The sequence below is a fragment of the Esox lucius genome, chromosome 2 (genome assembly GCF_011004845.1).
Source record: "Esox lucius isolate fEsoLuc1 chromosome 2, fEsoLuc1.pri, whole genome shotgun sequence".
NCBI lineage: Eukaryota > Metazoa > Chordata > Actinopteri > Esociformes > Esocidae > Esox > Esox lucius.
This window is the reverse complement of record NC_047570.1, coordinates 31,954,012-31,974,767: the sequence shown is the minus strand read 5'-3', so window position 1 is coordinate 31,974,767 and position 20,756 is coordinate 31,954,012. Positions and strand designations below refer to the sequence as shown.

Below are 20,756 nucleotides of genomic sequence, written 5' to 3'. Positions count from 1 at the left end.
CAGAGAGCAGTTGGTTTACATTCCTTAAACACTCGTTGGGATAAGCTGAGACAGACGTTTAGCGAATCAATCTTCAATGAGGTGGACTGCCAACAGGGCTGCTAAGTAGCAACCGCATGATGGCATTTGTAGAAGACATTTAATAAAAATGACGTTTTTTTTTTTTCCCATTATGGAATTGTGAAGTCGTCCCTATGCCTGAACTCAGTTCGATCCCTACAGCTCACTGAAAGGGATGTGTTCACATACACACCCACCGGGTAGTCAGCGGAGGTATGTAGTTCAGAGAAGGCTGGACTGTCACAGCTGTTTAAATGAGGCTGGTTGACAGCATACCACCCAAGGAAGAGACGCATGTGTCCTCAACAGGTTTATACACGACATGCAACCAATGAACTATCAGAATGAGAAAGGATTATAGTCGATAACCTCCTCGTTTAGGTAGTTTGGTAACAAGGCCGACCTCAAGATGATGGAAGACGACTGAAACCGTGGAAATCCTCCTCAGGATTAACGCATTCAAAGGGCCCGACTTTTAAATCACAGTAAGGACATCTGACGTTCCCACATAACCCCGCGCCTAATGAAAGCAGAGTTGAGAGGGCCCATTGGCAGCGCATTATTACCCGGAAAATCACTCAGCGAGGGTGCTTATCTCGTGTCCTCCCTGACGCAGGACGTCTCCGCCTCTCTGCGGTCTTAATGAGAGAGAATCTACTCGTAGGACGTCTGACACGGAAACACCCACCCCACCCCGGGTTAGCAATGGAATAACCTCCTCTTCAGGCTCGCGGAGTGAGAAAGCTACACAGGCGTTGCAAAACAGAAATGGCACCTTTAGCCCTTTCTATTGTTTCCTCAACGGTAACTCAAACTGAGCCGGTATCACTGTTGGCCGTTTGTTCAGCCAGCCGATACTGCGCGCGGGCCTCCGGTTACAAAACCTTGTGTGCATTCAGCCCAGCCTGCACACTGCTCCACCTCTCACTCTCCCCCACAGCCCTCTCAACACACACAAACTCATGATAGCAATCAGTCCTGTATGCCCCCCCCACCCCCACCCCGCCCAAAACACACACACAGGTCAGGTATTGGGGGGGGGGATTTAAAAAAAATATATTCCCCTAGGCAACAGAAAGACCACAGAGATCGGGATCCATTGGCCAATTGGACACATCGGTTTCTGATGTAGGAAGCGACACGTCCAGTCGGGGCTTGTGTAAAACCAAATGTGTGTGCCGTGCGGTCAGGCTATAGAGAACGGGGAGAGAGAAAGATCGGTAAGGAGATCCTGCAGACCTGGGATGACTCACTCAGCCTGTGTTTCTGTTGGCTGCTGATGCCATCGGGAGAGGGCAATAGTAGCATAAAGCACGGTGCCAAAAAGTCTCCCTACAACAGCTCTCCATCCACATACTCACTCCCTAACCTGACCCTACAGAAGGAGGTCTTCATCTCATAATCCCTTTTCAGTGGGCTACATTTCAGTCATGTTACTTGACTCCCTGATTCCTCAGCGGGCCTGCCTATGGACTGGGTGTCTGGCCTGTGTTTCAAACCCTCCATCAACCGGTAACCATCCCATCGCCAAACCACCTCACCCTGCCGAGTCAATGCTGAAAGGGAGAAGAAAACGAAAGCAGTCTCTAAGACAGCTACTGATGCCTGGTTTTGTGGAGGCTTGCACAAGCGTGCGTGAACTCGCATGCCCGCATACACACACGCACCAATCAGATGTTATTTGCCATTAGCTTTGTTAACAACAGGTGCAGACTTGACATTAATTAAGGTGTTTCATGTTTAGTCTACACCCACAGCTAACTAAGAGTGTGATAAATACAGTTTGATTTGATACAGACACAAGAGACGACGTGACAGGAGCCTTGAAACGGCCTCCAGTGAAAGCCCCAACTGCTCTCACACTGGTTCCCCAGTGGCAGCTCACTGCTCTTCAAAGACAGATGACAATTATGCAACTGTAGAAGCAGAAGTGTAAGTCATCTCGCACTCCTTTACCTGACTCAAACAGACGGAGGCCAGCAGTCTCCAAACCGCTTTACTCACGTCCACGAGCAGCTGGTAAACAGTTTGTGCTAACGTGGTATCCATAATATATTTATATTCCCTTCCCGCCACTGAAATTACCTACGTGTTTTCTGTTTCTGTTAAATCAATGGCAAGTTGCCGTAACTCTGCTTTGTTTTGAAGAACCTTTCAAAATTGCTGGATTAGAAGAAATCATAACCGCAGGCCATTTGTCTAGAACGAGTAGACAAAGCAAACTGTTAGTGTAAATGCTGTAAAACAATTCATTTTTGAAGGATTACGATGTAGGTTATTTGTTAGTGCGGCACATACCACATTTTACTGATACTGAACTTGTCTCTCCTAAACAACGATCCCAAACATACGTCTAATCCATCTTGAAGGCATGGGGAAAAACACCTGCAAATTAAACTACCATCTGGATATGAACCTGCTAGTTATGAAACCGACGTCAAACGTGCTGCTTCTAACTGTACTGCTTTATCCACTCAGCAGCTGTGTAGATCAGTGGCTCCCAACCTTTTTCAGTTACTGTACCCCCAAAAAGAATTTGCACTGCTTTCAGTACCCCTGAAGTACCCCCTCATGTTAATTTCACTAGTAAGTCTATGGTGTCATGAGTGTTTTCAAGTACCCCCTGTGGAAAGGCCAAGTACCCCCAGGGGTCCTAGTACCCCTGGTTGGGAACCACTGGTGTAGATAAATGTGCATTAATCGTCTTAAAAAAAACAAAAACACCAGGTTCACTGATACACTCAGACAACTTTACCCATGCCGCTTTCTGTAAGTTTGTGTCCCTGTATTTTATATTGTGTGGCATGATGTAAATATTTTAAATAGTAGCAATAAATATTTATTTTATTTTAGTGTAAATTATAGTTCTGTTAATTACAGAAATATTTCTCAGTTAGCTTTGTGTCTGGGAAAAGGAGACAGAGAGTGGATGCATGACATGACAACTTCTACAAAGCACATAATTAGTTAAATTAAGGCAAAAGGCATAATTTAAGGCAAACTGGTTAGGATTCTTCTCATCCAAGGAAGCAAGGGTGTGAAGGAAAATGTTATTTTGCCGCGTAAAAAATATGCAGCAAAACGGTTAACGCATAGGTTTCTGCCGTAACTAGGAGAGGCATGTAAAAAATGTTTGGAATGATGTGTCGTATCCCATGTACACTCAACATTCATCTTCATTTTAGACAGTTATTAGTAGTCCGAAAGAAGATAGCAATGACTGATTGAGGAAAGACGTAACCCATCTACCTCCTAAATTTATTTTGAACCTTCAGTGATCCCAACACACCGAGTCAAAACCATCAAGGTATGCAACCTAGAAACATGATCTTATTGCTCGCTAGTTGCCAGAAACATGCCCCAACTGGCTAGTTGCGTCTTGAGTCTAACTATTCATTTCGATCAATCCAAAGCTTGATTAATTCGAGCACTTGAACAAAACGGTATGTCAGTAGCGAACAGCTCACTGTGGATGTTGGCAGAGCTCCAAACCAAGTAAAGTCTCTTGTAAGTGATATCTTCTATCAAGCGTTAACAACCTGTCTGTCCAAAGCATGGGGTGAGCCTCCCGACTGACAGCCATTACAAAATGACTGTCTGCTCGACTTTGCAACAGTAATTCAATAATTTCACCTGAGGGGAGTTGACAATAACCTACTCTTTACACTCACTCTACCTTGTCTGCTGAATTTCATAAGTTACTGCTGCCACGTAAAAAGCTAGACGATAAAGCAGTAGATTGCTGCTACAACATGCATTTTAGCATTTCCAAACCTTTAGGGCCCTTATTAAACTCAGGAGCCTAATTAGGCATTGAATAAAAGTATGGCCTTGAAGAGAGTGTCCTATGTGCTACAAGTCCCTTTAAGCTTAAAGCCGATCACCAGTCAATCACCAATCAATCACCATCAATCACCAATTGCCAGAATTCAACAATGCTAGCAGGTGCATTTTAAATTCTTAATTTTATGGTTAAATGTTTTTGGCCCGGAAATGGGTTTCCTGACAAGCTTCCTAACAGCTTACCCCAGCTAACAGTACAGTATGGCCCCTGCTTCAACATTAACGGACATACCACATGTTTACAGTGGCTGTCTGAGTGGTGCGTGACAGCTGAGGTTAGCTCTGATAGCCAGCTAGCTACTCCAGGCGCTCCAACCTCAGATGATCCAGAAGCACATTGCTTTTAATCGAGAGTGAACCGCGACCCCTCGCATGTGGAGGCAGCACCTTAGAGTAGCATCAAAAGCGCCTTGATTTAAATGCTCACATCGACTATGCACTGTATAGAGTAGTGCGAATGACTGAGATTATCGCAATACAATTGTCTGTTGCACACAAAGACAATCCCAAAAGTCAAAAAGCTGCTTTTGAGCAAACCACTTGAAATTGGAGAGGTGTGAGCGAGCAATTCGGGTTAAATACCCAAACAGCTAGGGGTACCTGCTGATAATAAAAATGAAATATTACATGCAAAACAGGAAGTCTTCAATATCAGCATCAGTCAGTTACTACTTGGTGTGTGTAGTAAACCTTGGCGGTGTGTATACACACATATATCCTTAATAGGTATGATTTCCAATCTCTGTGTCCAAACGTTTTACTGGTACTGTAGGTCCTGTCCCATACCCCTGCTATGCCCTGGTGTCACTCCAGCCCTGGTCGTAATCGTAAAAGGGCAGATAACATAATCTCACTGTGCAAACAATTAAAAGGCGGCTCCTCTGCACTCGAAAACCACTCAGTCGTGATGGTGTGTTAGAGATTAACCAACATCGCATACACGTGAGCTCTCCAGAACGGCCTCACCAATGGCATTCCTGGGAAGTTAGCCGGCTGAACTAAAACCTTTCTGTTATAGTGCCTTTGCATCCTGGTTCCATTTAGCCACGTACTTGGCTTTCAGACTCGTATCGGACCCAACGCTGAAGGTGGACGGTTCTACATTAACACTGCTCATTCAAACGCTTGATTCGTGGTAGAGGTGTAACATGTTGTCATACAGACTGAATCTAAGGTGCACACAGAAAAGGGTTCTAGAGCCGACAGAAAACTACAGCGTGTCAGATCCACAAATGAAGACGAAAAACAGTGCACTTTGTAAAAGCTCCACTGAAGGTCCCCAGTTCAAATGTAAGAGAGTGAGGTGGCACACTGATTTCCACCTAGAAACACCCGATGGAATGTGTTCTCTCCCACACCCAATGAAACCCAAGTTACTGTAAACAGAGAGTTAGTCAGGTAAAGGCAAACAACTGAGACGAGAAAACAACAAAAACAATTACATTACAGAACAATGCATCAGGTTTGGGTACTAACCAGATCTGTCACTGATTAGATTGTGTCTGTAGAGTATTACTGTAAAAACTGGTTCAGGTGTTGTTCATGTTACACGCAGATGACCGGTTTACGTTGGAGTTCCAGATATTTACCACGATATCAGGTCAGTCAGAACACATGACTGGAATGTTCAGGAAACAGAGGACTGCATTCTCGAATGTTACATACAGTGCTTGTTATTCAAAAAATCTAGGTTATGCTTAAAAACAACTGTTTCTCCTCCCATCTTAGCTCATTTGCTGGCCCGTGTCAGAACAGATTCCATCTCATTTCTACTTTATTTTTTTTACATTTTGTATTGGCATTCTTTTATGCTGCTTTGGGTTTGGTGAGACCGTGGATCACGCCTGCAGAAATGTTGCCATTTAGAGGTTGCTGTGTGCAAAAGGAAAAAGCTTCTCTGTGTACAATATAATCCCTACGCAGCTGGATAAAAGCTACAACAAGTCGTTCCATAGAGCAGCAGAACCCAGCTGTCCCTGCGGCTAAACGCTGTTGCGTAAGTTACTGTCACCAAACCCCTCACAGCCTGAACACACTCATACAATCAACCCAACGTTACAATAGAGAAGCAGCACTGGAAAACTGATAACATTTTTAGTCAATATGTTATTCCTGTTATTATTATTATTAATATTATCATCATCATCAGCCACAGGTACTGACAAAGTATAGCGTACACCTACTCTTCAGGAATTCATGTTAGATAAACACAAGCCATCCTAGACGGGCTGAGTGAAGACGGCACAAAAAGCCTTTCGCCTCATTTCATCGCAGTTCTCGAAGAAATTCCACCCGCCCAGCTTTATAGAACAGGCGCCCTCACCTCTAACACCGGTCCCGCCCCCAGGATGATCTGCTCCACCCCGCTGGCAAAGCCCTTCTGGCTGAGCGCCGTCAGGTGATGAATCAGGAAGTTGGTGCTCTGCGTCTTCCCCGAGCCGCTCTCCCCGGAGATGACGATGCACTGGTTCCTGCGCCGCTGCAGCATGGCGTGGTAGGCAACGTCCGCCACGGCGTAGACGTGCGGCTCCAGCTCTCCCAGCGCGTGATTGTCGTACATCTTGACGTACTTGGGGTTGTAGATGGGCAGGAACTGGAAGGGGTTGATGACCACGAGGATGCTGCCGACGTACGTGTAGATGCGCTCCTGGCGGAAGCGCGAGCGCAGGTTGTCCAGCAGCGAGCGCTCCGTGAGCTCCGGCAGGCGGCAGAGGTCGGCGTAATCCCCGCGGGCCTCCTCCCGCGGCGGCAGCAGGCCGCGCTCCATCATGAGCCGCCGCTCCTCCGTCACGCGCAGCCACATCTGCAGGCTGCCGCCGTAGTGGATGGAGCCGTCCAGGTTCTTCTGGCGCAGCAGGAAGCGGTAGTCCTCGCCGCCGCCGCCGCCGGAGCGCTGCTCCAGAGCGCCGCGCGGCCAGAGCATCATCCGCTGGACAGGGCAGTCGGTGGGGTTCAGGATCCACTCCTCACCGCCGAACTCCTTGACCTCGGCTAGCACGTAGCAGCGCTCGCGGTCAAGACGCAGGCGCTCCAGGCAGCGCTCGATGACCTCGGCAGCTGTGGTGCTCTTGCGGGCGCTCACGGGGCAGTAGATGGTGCCCTCGGCCAAGGCGCCCGGGTAGATGCGCAGGGTGAACTCCGAGTCCTCGAAGCGCCCGCGCCTGCCCAGCGTGCCCACGCCGCCGATCCCCCCACCATCGCGAACACTCATGGCGTTGATGGGGTTCCCATTAGCAGCCAATGGACCTCGCACGTCCTCCACGCAGCAGGGTAGGGTCCTCCACGGCGTTAAGACATCGCAGCTGGAAGAGACGGGAGACAAAGAGAGGAGGGTCAGAGGTGACAGCATGCTGACAACAAGAGGCGTAACTTACAGACGTTGCACACTTTGTCAAAGCGTGGCGCTCACAACGTCAGGGTTGTGGGTTCAAGGACGATAATGGAAGCACTCACTTCTGTAAGTCGCTCTGGATGGGAGCATCTGCCGAATTATGTAAATAATAAATGTGCCAACTCATTTTCAGGTTACTTGGTGGTCAGCAAAACGAGCACCAATGATCTCATAACGTTAGGTCTTCTTCTGCCACTCTTATCAGTCAACGCCACAACACAGTAAATATTCAGTCCCTAAATGCATCTCAGATGAAAAACTGCTCAATGTATTTCTTTCTGGCTGACCTACATGAACTTGCGAAGAGACGGAAAGAGTGGGGGATAACGGAATCCAGAGCCACTAAATGATTATCTACACACCGCACAGCAGCAGGTGTTCCCCAGGCCAAGACTACCAGCTGCCAGCTTCTCTATTGAACACACAATAACACCATTCACAACTTAACACACCCCCAAAAGTCATGATGGGGTGACTGGATATCCACAGGGAGAGCAGAACATTAGGAGGAAAGACTTCAGTCCAAGTGAAGCCTTCTAACCTCAAGAGCGATGGAATATATTAAACGGCCTGAGACTGAGATTGGCTTCAAAACAGTACTGTAACAGCTACCAAGATGTGTATTTCTGGTATGTATTACATGTACATTTTACTAAATTAACGTTGAGAAACAGGACTACGTTTAGCCTTATTTCTCGAGTTATGCATTCACACGCTTGTTCGGGGACATCAGGGGTACAATAATTTACTCTAAAACCATAACCCTAAAAATGCATTTTTCACTGGTGTGCACGAGCAAAAGGGAAGTAGCCATGGATTACTATTATACTGTAAGTATAGCCTCACACACATACACACAAACACACATACACACTAACACACATACACACTAACACACTTACACACAAACACACTTACACACAGACATGTTGGACTACAGCCAGGTCTTTCAGCTGCTCAATACAAAAACAGGTTTCTGTGTCTGGTTTTGAATAGCCCTCTAAGCCCTATATTATTTGGCCTCTTGTATACGCTGAACATACCTCTGGAGACTATAGAGAGTCCATAGAATGCATCACACCGCAGAGTTAATACAACTGTCACCAAAAGGATGCCTTACAGAGAGAATGCACGTGTTTTGTTTTGCACATGCCATTGGGCGGGACTATTGAAACACACCAGGGGGCCAAAGTGAACCGTTCGCAACGCAGACAATATACCTCACAACATGTCAGCTGGAAAACGCACAGACGCAGGTCACTCCCCTAGACCGTGTTGTTTCTGTTGCTAAGGACGGAGAAAAACAGTTCCTGTCCATTAAAAACCCGCATGTGGGGGGAGAAAAAATGAAAACAGGAAATGGATCAGGGAAGCATATAGGTGGCGGGCAAAGTAGAGAGCAGGCACCAGCTGGCCCCTGACACAATGCTGCCCCCTTCTCTCCCATTTCCTCTCCGCCTATATTCAAACCCCCCCACCGGGCTGTAACTAGCTTTTCCCTCACCACATGCCGCCAACACGCACAAAGCACACGCACAAAGCACCCTTGCTAACCAGATTGCGTAAGGATAGGCACGAACACACACGCCGGGGCTATTAGTGATGCACTATGCAGTGAGTGTGTGTGTGTGAGTGTGTGTGTGTGTGTGTGTGTTGGGCAGTAGAGCAGATGGTCGGTGCACTGCTTAAAGGATAGGGGTTAGGAGATTTAGGGTGGCGCTCTCTCCGTGGCTGCCTGGCTGTCCTTGCTGGCCCACGCTTACCACGTCAGGACAATCAACTAATGGTGACCTCCAGGGGATCGCCAGGCCTTGGCAATCACTGTAACTGTCCAGGGGTCCAGATTCCCATCTCCAATCCTTTTATTCACCACCGAGGGCGAGAGGGTGCCTGGGGTCAGCACAAGACTAGCTGATGTTGGTTTAGGGTTTTTTCTTTTTGTTTTTTTGTTTTTTTACATACGTGACAATCAGCCTAATATTTCGGAGTCCTCTGAAAATTATTAGTTCCCTCAGGCAAATATGACCAAAGAGGGCTGTGAGAAAATGTCTTAGTTGTTAATCAGCTGCATCTTACACTCAAATATCATATGAATCCAACCTTAAATTGGGCTAAGAGTGTTATTAACACTGTTGGCTACAGCCAGTAATCATTAAACACTAGACCACTAGAAGTGTAAGTCATTGTATAGTGGCCTGATTCAACATACACATTCACACATTCCTTACAGCAGGAATGTTAGGCAGTACACCAAGCCCATACCCTCATAACTCCAGAACAACATGCGCATGCATAGTCGCCACACACTCAGATACATAGTGTCAATAAGAATCAGTGAACACACCCTGTACAAACTGGAACAGAACATGCCATTGTTGCCACTGCATTCTGAAACCACTATCTATTTGGCCTGCAACATTCCATCACGGAACAATCTTAACGTTTGATGTGGAGAACGTCCTTGCGCAGATATGGAGAGTCAGAACATTGGTGGGGCATGATTTCATAGAACTTAAGAAAAGGTCCCGTGGAGGACAGAAGGCAGGGGTTGTGCCCTGGAGCTGGGGACGCAGCACGCTGACCCAACAGGAAGACCCCAAAGGACAAAAGTCCCTTTGTCCGCCCTCCAGATTGCCCTCTACGCTCATTCTCATACAGTCATGTGAAAAAATAATCACAACCCATGTAAAGCCGTCGTCTTCTGGTAAAATATTTGGACATACATATATGTAATCTTCACTTTAACCCTATTAACCTACAACACCGTTTCCCCAAAAATATATAATAGAATGCAATGATGTGCAAATCATTTAAACCCTATTTTCAATTGAAAATAGCAGAAAGACAACATATCAAATTGAAGCTGAGACATTTGATTGTTTATTGTAAAAAAAAAATAAGCCCATTTGAATTTGATGCCAGCAACACGTTTAAAAATTTTTTTGAAAAGAGGTAACAAAAGATTGGAAGGTTGTGTAATGCTAAAAACTAAACCTTGTGGAATATCACACAATTAATTGGGTCAATTGGCAACAGGTCATTAACATGTTTGGGTATTTAAAAATCCTTCCAAACAGAATGGGTCTGTCAGAAGTGAGGATGGGGAGGGGTTCACGTCTTTTGAAAGGCTGTGCAGGAAAATAGTGGAACAATTTAAGAATAAGGTTTCTCAGCGTAAAATTGCCTAGGATATGGCACATAATAGCATTAAAAGTTTCAGAGAATCCGGAGAAATCTCTGTATGCAAGGACCAATAACCAATATTGGATGCAAGTGATCTTCAATTCTGTACTGGAAATCACTGTATGGGCTCAGGAACACTATCAACAACCATTTTCTGTGAACAAAAATGCAAGTTAAAACTCTACCAGGCAAAGAAGAAACCCTAAACAAGATCCATAACTGCCGCCGCCTTCTCTGGGCCCGAGATAATTTAAGATGGACGTTGTGTCTTCCAGACTAAAGAGGAGAGGGCCCATCCGGCTTCTTATCAGTGCAGAGTTCAAAAGCACTGATAATACCACAGCTGATGGTATGGGGGTGCATTAGTGCACATGACATGGGTGACTTGCACATCTGTGAAGGCACCATTAATCCTGAACAATATATACAGGTTTTGGAGCAACATATGCTGCCATCCAGACAACGTAATTTTCAAGAAAGGCCTTGCTTTTTTTCAGCAGTATGCTGCCATCCAGGTGCTCAACTGGCCTGCCTGCAGTCCAGACCTGTCACCCATTGAAAACCTTTTATGCATTAAGAAACGAAAAATACGGTAAAGGAGACCCCGAACTGTTGAGCATCTGAATTTACTTTATTTTGCCTGACCGTACTGCACAGAGACAGTCCCAACAGAGAAAAAAAAAGCTCAAAATGCCTCAGAGCAAAATTGTTAGAGATACTGCACCACTTTGCTAGGAATGTGTATGCATGCATGTTTACATACATGTGTTCTGGACCGTACAGCCGGCACCCATGGAACTACTTTATGGCCTAAAGGAGAGGCCAGTTCCCCTGTAACATCCCCACAGTACAGGAACTAATTCACTTCCACTTCTAGACGGTGCATGTGAAAAACAATCACTGTACACTTCATAAGCCAAAGAATTGCTCTTTTGGTAATTTACTTTTCATGTAAATTTTTCTTTCAACATAGACCCATGTTGTAACGAGTCAGAGCCCAGAGTTGTGTCTCTAACAAGTTCGCAACCAAGTGCAGAGTACAACTGCCAGCCATTCAAAGAATTCAGAAAACATGGCTTTTAGAAAACAGACATGAAACACACAAAGTAGAAAAACTAGTTTTAACTGAGTGTGCCAAGTTCTTTTTTCTTCAAATGGTGAAAAACCCAAGACAGAAAAAGCAAGCCTTATTAAATAAAGGCCAATCATGTTTGGCATTATGGATCAAACAATTGATCACAGTGAAGTCTTTAATTAATTAAAAAATTGAAGAAGGGAATTCTTCCCCGGCAGTCTTGGTTTACACCACAAGTCCTTGCCACTTTCTCTTGGGGGAATCCTCATCAAATCCGAACGCAAGTTTGTTTGCCACCATAAGTGCGGGTCCAATTCACAAAAGCCGTGTGAACAACTTTTTTTGTCAATGTGTCTGTCTGTGTTTGTCTGTCTGTCTATCTGGTATCACTGTATCCTCGTGGCACTGGACTTGTCGGGGGGGGGGCTATGTCACTGTTGGGAGGGTCAGACTGTCAGGTGGGAGGAGCTACATCTGTCCAAAGCTGCTGGATTATAGCATCTTTGTTCAGGCTGTACGTAGAAGGAGTGTCTAATATACACGGTGCATTGCAACATTACTGACTAAACGCTGCATTGACACCCTAGCGACTGTTCCCTGATGTTTAGCTGGGACTGACTGGACCTCAACCCTCTTGGCAAAATGACAGAAGATCTGTTATGACACTAGAGCCAATATTTATGGAAAAGGGTAGCTTTACAAATCTATAATGGTTTTTTTTTAATAGGGAAATCGGCCACACAACCAACCTCCTCAAGTACAATGCTCCATAGACATCTCCAACCCAACCAGTTGAACTGCACCAGGACCTGAAATCAGTATGCAAATAAAAATAGGCTGTGGATCAAATCCTTTCATCTTTAATCCAACACACCAAAGAGAAGCTTCCCAAAACGTACGGGCATGTACAGATCAAGCTAAAAAAAATAAAAACAAGTAGGCAGTGTAACATCATTGTGTTTAAAATGCTTTCACCCTATGCTAATAACAAAGGTTGAGATTTAGCCCTACTGTATGAATTCACATTGATCGGACACAAATGGTTAATGTGCCGAATCATCCCAGCATGGATATTAAAATATGAGTGAGTTTTCATTCACAATTCAATGTCAGCATGACATACTCCTTTGACTCAGCTGGCATAGTACACAGACAAGACAAGTAAATACAAGGTCCTAAGCACCATCTACACAGAGTTTCAAGGACATGCCAAACATTCAAATCCCCTTGTGACTTGAAGCAAGCATGGGTGTGCTCCCCGAATCCAAAGGAAAACAAGTCAACATGTCAATCCAACTAACACACGTAACAGACACCTAATGTTCTGAATAGGTGGCATTGTGCAATTACATTTCTCCATTTCACTCCACTCTCCAAAAAACTGATTTTAAGACACCTCTCACTCAGTAGTCACATTCAGCAGTCGACAGAATGTGAGGCACTGTCATGTCCTTCAAACGTGGATTTGGGCAGGTCCAGCCATTCAGAGTATGTCGAGTATGTCCCCTCGAGCAGTGCTTCAGCTGGCCAGCACATCTCAAGAAGTGTAGCAGTGCACTGACTAACACACAGTCAGACATTCCACACAGGGAAAGACTGAATGTGAAGCCAACCTACAGTCTCCAACTGTATGCTGACGAGTGGGCTGAGCATGGGTGACACTGCTGTGTCTCTCCCCCTCTCTTTCTTCCTGCATCACTGTCAAATAATTAGCGCCTCGTTTTCACTGGTGCCGAACAGGGGTATTTTACCCTGAAGTCCAAAAACTTTCCCGTTTCAAATTCACACGCAACGGAGCCAGTAGGCCAGTGGCCCGTGGCCGAGTAGCCCGGCTCTCACCTGGTGCCAAGTACCGGGCCACTGGGACTTTTGGGATTTGGGGGTGGGCGTTTGAGGTTTGGTTTATGATGCACGTAGGAAGACGACGGATGTTGCAGTGTTTTTAGGAGGACCGAAATAACAAACGTTTCGACAAACTCAGTATTGGTGATTTTACCTGGTGCTGGTTAAAGGCAGTGCCTTTCGATTTTAAAATGCATTGCAATTCTAGAAATATTTCCCAACTGACTAACTCACCTACCTGCCCCAAATCTCAAATGTCCTGAAAAATCGACTCTAATTGATTTGATATGGACAAATGTTCCTCGTAAATACTCAGCAGTTTGTGTATTCTGTAATGATTAAAGTGACCATTTTGCTGTTGTAGCTGTTGGAAATACTTAGCTCCTTAAGACAAACCTGCGCTTCATTTATAAAATAAATGTAAAGATTGTTATTGAGCAGGCTTTTTTTTCATAAGTCGTTTAATTTCAGCTGGAGCAAAATTTTGCGCATTCCTGATGTGGAAACTAATGGGAAATTCTTACATGATGGTTTCTTACAAATTACGAACAAACATGCCCCATTCCGTGGGTTTACAGATCATCTTGTATTATTGATGAACATGATACAGCATGGGCAAAGGCAAGCAAATCCTGTTATGATGCTGATGCAGCTACGAAACAAGTGTTCTTCTCTGCTCGGGAAGGATTTTTTTTGTCTGGTACCACTTGCTGTATATAACAAAACTGAAAGGCTGAATTGTTTTAATATGAATTTAATATGCTTTGTATGATCTGACAAGCTTTTTGATTCTGTTTCCTCTGTCTTTGTTCGATCCTTAACCAGTGAGAGCTGGCCAAACTTTCTGTTTTTTGCCATGCTCAGTGCAGGAGGTACACAAAGCTCTGAAATCCTTAGATCAGAGAGTCCTGATCTTCTTGATTCCTGCTTTTTGAAATTGGCAGCTGAATTTATTGCTGAACAACTTACATATCTCTTCAATCTTACTGGAATGTATAATGAAATACTTTTACAGTGGTGTAAATGGGTCTCTCCCTTTTACACCTCTGCTAAAGGGGATAGACCCATCACTTTTAAACAATTATAGGCCAATCTTAAAGCTGTCACCCCTGGCTAAAATATTTAAAACTCTTGTTAGTGAACAGCTAATGGAATTCTTATAAACTAATTATAGCTTATCTATGTACCAACCAGGAAGCATAGTACAATTACAGCAGCCACTGAAAGTTTTAAATGATATCACTAACGCTCGATAAAAGAAACTGCACTGTGACTCACTTCTTATTGATCTCCCTAAGGCTTTCAATGTAACTGATCATGCTATACCAAAGCAGAGATTGTCAAGCACAGGCATTTGGTGCCAAAAACACATGGCCCTATTTGAAACAATTATGCCAATCCTGAGCACTGGTCAATACTATCAGCAGCCACCCAGCATATAATACTGATCAACGGCTATATCTCAAACATTTAAAGATAAATGTTACAACTGATGGTTAAGCCTGAAACATTAGTCAGCAAATGTTATTGAGAGTTATACATCCTCAACTGAAAAAATACGGGTTTCCTTTATGGTTTAAAAGGTTTCGTTTCAAGGCAGGCCAAATATTCTGCTCCAAAAACAGTCTTTGGCACTGGCGTTTCGGTTTTCATGTTTGCAATCATGTCTTTATGCTGCTCCGTGCTTGAAGCTGATCTTGGTAATCTAGAAAGAAAATAAATGCAGCCAACAAATTGGATAAACAGAGCTAGCTATCCAATTGATAACTTTGCAAACACAACATTCTATATTATGTACAGTAGCTAGTTGCCATACGAGGTCCTGAATGAAAACAATCAGTCTTTTGTTTCAAGGTAAACACATACCATGGTTTAAAGAAATGAAATATTAACTTGAAGCCTAGACCCAGAAGGTCTGGCTAGACCTGAAAAGTCTGGCTAATGCAACGACACATACTACACTTGGAAGGGAAATGTCTATTAATGCCTACAGAACTAGCAACAGATTGGCACATAACGTTTGTAGCTATGGAAGCATTATATGTCAACTTTGTTTTATGTTAACGCTTTGCTGGCTGTTATAATGAACATAATACCCTTTCAAAAAGCAGCACTTTTAAGCTATCTAGCTTAAAATACATGCAGATAGTATGGACAGAACGTCCTACCTTTCTAGATCAGGGGTGTCCAAACTATTCCACGGAGGGCCTAGTGTCTGCAGGTTTTCGCTCTCTCCTTGTATTTGATTGACTAATTAGGTTACTAATTGGTTAGTTTCTACCCTCACCTGGTTTCTTAGGTGTGAACTGGGAACCAATTTATAGGAAAAACCAAAAACCTGCAGACACATGGCCCTCCGTGGAATGGTTTGGACACCCCTGATCTAGATGAAGGAAATTCCTTACAGACATTGTTTACATCAAATAATACTGTCAATAAATATTTTCGTTATCACTGGAATATGGATTTAAAAAGCAGGCCTTCTTTTAAGTTTACTCCTTCCCACCACCCCAAGTGTCTGCCCCAAGTCTTAGGTGTCAATTCCTAATGGAAACACAAATCTCTGGAACTGACATTAACATAAAACACTGGTGTCACATTGGTATCAGGATAAAGAACCAGTGGAAATGCGGCCTAAGACCTTTCAACCTCAGTCTTGTGTTTGTGTGTGTGTGTGTGTGTGTGTGTGTGTGTGAGGGGCGGGGGTGCTTGTTTCTCGAAATCTGAGCCATAAGTGGGAGTGAAGACAGACAGAAAGAGAGAGAGCAAGAGAAACAGAGACAGAGTAATAGATAGGTTATAGAAAGCGAGACAGTTAAATAGAATGATTCCAGAGAGACTGTGAAAGAGAATCACGAGAGAGTGAAAGACAGACCACAGCCTGAAGTGGGAGGATGACATCATTCAACTCCCTACCACTACTCTCTATTCGTCCTTCATTTCATGCACTCCCTGATGAAACATGCACTCCCTGATTATACTCTTCTTCTGCCACTCTGCTAATGGCAGATCTACATTCTCTGCTACTCTTGAACTCAAAACATATCCTCTTTTACTTCTGCCCTTATCCCTTTGGCTGTTCCAAGGGCTTATACAGGCAGTTGCTCTGTATGCACAGTAAATAGTCATCTGGGATTGTGTAGTGGGCGCTTATGAAAGATTATATTTGTGAAACGATATGCCCACAACCATGACATGAGACTACTGAATGTCCACACTGTTTAATTCAAGCACTCCATCTCCACGTAACTTAGCTAGTTCACTGCCCACTACATAGCTCAACTATAAAAATGATTGTGAAAATATAGGCCGGGTCTTTATGTCGGGAATTACTTTCTTCTTGTTGCTTCACAGACAAACACCCGTCTTCCAATGTTCGTAACAAATCGACATGTTACCGAAAGTATAAAATGCTTTAGAAATCCGCAAGTTGAAGCTAAAGTCTTTGACTGACGTATGTGCAGGATCAGAGCCAAGTCTCTGTAAATGGGAAAATGATATTAGCTCCTTAGTAAATTCAGGGAGATTTGAAAGGTCTCAAGGAGAGAACATGCTTCGCTGGTACATTTCTTGTGTTGGATGTATGTTGGATATTCTGCAAAAACCACATTAGCGCATCAAAATGTGTACTCTAACATACAGCTCATTCAGGAGAAATCCACTGCTCACCAATGTAATAGAGGGCGAGTAGACTACAAGTCAGTTATTTTCGCGAAACCATTATGTTTATCATATTTTCTTTGCACACGCGTTTCTTCCATGTCCTTGATACATCATTGTTTACGGTCATCCTTTTTTATGTAAAAGTAAAAATGTTGCCTACTGCTTGGGCAAACAGGAAGCTGTCTGTTCCATACAACTACGCAGTCTAGGTTCCAGTCCCACAAGGGCACGTCGGTGCTGCATCCTCTGCTTTGTGGGGTGGGATGATCGCAGGAGGTTTCCTGGTCTCATTACGCTTCAGAAACTCATTGTGGAGTGTTGAGTGCCTGCAAGCTAATGGCGCTTTTCCACTGCATGGTACCAGCTCGACTCGGCTCTACACGGCTTGCCTCGATTGCTTTTCCACTGCAGATAGTACCCTGTACCTGCCCATAGTGGAAAACTGCCGTAGCGCCTCCTCTAACGCAACACACACGGGAACATTAATGGAGATATCGTACATTTGATACAGGCGAAAAGCCAGCATTTGCTGGCTAACGTAAACCCTGCAGTGAACAGGAAAATCTATTGAATGAACTCCATCAATTTTCTTTTAAATTGACAAGCTTTGAACGTAAAGTTGCAAATCCAAAGTATACTAAATCTGGATAACACATGGTCACAGACCCTGTTTGAAAAACTGTGAAAATGTAGAATAGAATTATCGCCCTGCAGTATAAAAGATGACGTAACTGCAATGTTCTGTAAGATTTAAGTGTATACACCTAACAACTCAACACCAACACATTTAAGACAACCAACATAACCCCTCCATCCCGATTAAAATGTATAAATAATTGCCTTATTAATTGCTGGCTATAATACCACCCCAGCAAATATTACGTTGTCACGACGTAGCGAGACAGTTACGTAACCAGTACGAAATGGAACTATCTGACGTTACAGGTACAGCTACTGTAGCTAGCCTACCTTAGGTTCGTCGTGGTTACGTAACGTGTTTGCTGGGACGTCGACTGACTCAAGAGTTGCCAACTGTAAACAAGGCAGCGTTTATACCGGCAGTAGCGAGGAAGCATGCGTGAGCAGTAACTTTGGTCTTGATAAATTGCAGACTGCAAAAATAGTTAGAAAGACATTTTTGTTATCGCCTCAGCTAGCTTGGAACCTCGACGAAGCAGGTACTAAAACAAGAAACCAGGCAAGCCTAGTTCAGCAATGGGAAATGTTGCCACCTCGAGATTAGGAACCCGAGTCGCCCGCGTGAAAGGCTGTGTCGTTAACCACTACACCACCTGGTGTAATTGGTCATTGGTGAATGACATGGATACAGATAAACTGACTAACGTTTCTTATTATGTATTGCGTTTGCCACTGGCCGTTTGAACAGCGTATTACCCAGTAATAAGCTTTACCGGGATCTACTAACATCTGGAATAGTCATAAGAATTGAGCAATTGCTAGCGAGTCTGACAAAGCAATTTCATTTCATGGCATAGGAACATATTTTATGGCAAAACAACATACTTTTCATTCGTGAATGACATGTATACAATAACTATCAATAAAGGTGACGATAACTAACTTTTTCAGCTTTTGAAAGTGGAAAAGCAAAACAGGCGAGCCGAGTCGAGCTGGTATCATGCAGTGGAAAAGCTCCCAAAGCGGTTAGAGTCGAGACGAGCCGGTACCATGCAGTGGAAAAACGCCACTAATGAGGTCGCTAGTTGAAATAATGACCTTTTTTCTGGCACGCGGTCACTGTAACTTGATATTAGATAATTGATAGCACAATAGTTGTAGAAAAATAAACTATATGTATAGCAGGCCTACCCCCGATGCAGTCTTTCTGACCCACCAACATTTATTTGGTTTCAGAGCAATATGAAGAGAGAGCTTAAACGAGTTTACCTAAGTCTGTAGGCCAGGGTCAACAAGTGGAAACATGGCTCCCCAGGCCTTCAAATCCAACAGAAAGAATGCTACTGCACCAAGTCATTCACGGCCAGGGCAGTCTGAAACCTCTTTCGTGTGGGTGGGATCAAGAGGCTAACATGTAGGGGACACAGGATGATAATGGAGTGTGTCACACCTTAACCTATATCCTCAGCTCTGAAAATGCTCAGAAGGAATGAACGGATTTCTTGCATCACTATGAGGGATCACACGTACATAAAAAATACTGCAAAATAGTCATTAAATCAATGAATAAAGAAGAGTTTGGGCTTAAACAAAGGGGAAAAGCCCTAACCTGCTAACCGAACAGCCAAACCAAGCTAACCTCACTTCAGAACTGGCCCTAGTCCAAACTTGCATCACCGTTCTCACTGTAATTACAGCCGACAAAAGGTTCCCTCGGCCCGTGCGTAACGACATAGCACTGAGATAATCGTGGGTATTCTGAATGAAACACAACAGCTACACTAATTCCCTCCACATTCCTGCTGTAGTAAGGAAAATCCTAGCCTCATGCCAAATGCTGACAGGTGTCGGCGACACAACTGTGGATGTACTTACACTAAAATATGACGCCGTTTGGCTGAGGAGGTCAGTGTGACCGTGCCGTGCATCACTGCTAACATAAGGGCAGCACTTTGCCATGCTGAAGCTATTATTAGGTTACTACAGCCAAGTATAGGTGTGGAGGAAAGAGAGAAGAGACTGCCAATTTCCAGTGCTCTCTCTTCAGTGCACGGTGACAAAATAAGGAGTTGCTTGCTCGCTAGAGGAATGGGCACCACAGATGATCTGACATTAAACTGTGGTGGTGGTCCTCTTCAGAAATGTCTCTAACCCTTGCCTGATTGTGTGTGCGCTTCATCAAACACATGAATTTGAAGGAAGAAAAAACTATGACTAGAGAGCTGGAGAAGACAATAGCCTATTCAGGAAAACTACCCAACCTACAGAAAAAGTACGTTCCAAGAGAGAGGCACACAGGTGTCTGAGGACAAAGTGCCCAGGGAGTCTGACTGGTGACACTAACAATTACAAACAGGGCATGATGGTTGTTAGTTGTGAAGACGGATTGTCAAAAGCAAAGGTCAAAATAAACGCGTTACAACTCAACCACATCATGTCTAAGCCTAATTGCCATTTTTACAGCCTTGTAAAAGTCACAACTGTAGAAGGACGTCTAAGTCGGGCTCGCTACAAGCCAGGACAAACTCACCCCAGGATCAGGAAGTGCGTGTCCATACTTTGCCAAGAATAACTAAAACAGTGGCCGTGTTCAATAATTTCTTCACTTTGCAGTGAAAGGACACCAGTGTATTTTGTCAGTTAAACCTATGTGTAAAAATTTGGTCCACTATTCCAAAGATTCCATCAGATCCAATTAGTAAGGTACCTTGAGCTAATTATCAAAGGTGGCCACCGTACGATGAGTGGATCTATGTCACGCCTCAGAAATTTAGCAGGACTTCAACTTCTGTCAACATGGCCCGCCATTAACGAACTATGCGGTGCCCTCGAGACATACATGAATGATTACTGGCCTTTTAGCCATGAATAGTCACTCTGATCCCAACAATACAACACACTTCGTCATGCTTGTAAGAAGGTTCCTGAAAGGAACTACTATTAATACCACCAATGGGGTTGAATGGAAAAGACTGCTGGGGACAGGGATAATAAACAGAACCACTCCTTTATGGTCACCATGGCAAAGCATGCTTCCTGAGTCCACTCCCAGGACAATGA

At 44.2% G+C, this 20,756-nt stretch overlaps 1 protein-coding gene across 6 annotated transcripts in view; it reads right to left on the bottom strand.

The window, feature by feature from the left end:
- The window catches only part of myo9aa (myosin IXAa), a 108,236-nt gene that overhangs the window by 74,375 nt on the left and 13,105 nt on the right, over positions 1-20,756 (bottom strand). For all 6 annotated transcript variants that reach the window (XM_034296099.1, XM_010875645.3, XM_010875662.3 and 3 more), the window contains exon 2: positions 6,227-7,205. In XM_034296099.1, the coding sequence (XP_034151990.1) occupies positions 6,227-7,114 (888 nt within the window). In that variant the 5' untranslated portion in view covers positions 7,115-7,205. The remainder of the gene's footprint in view (positions 1-6,226; positions 7,206-20,756) is intronic.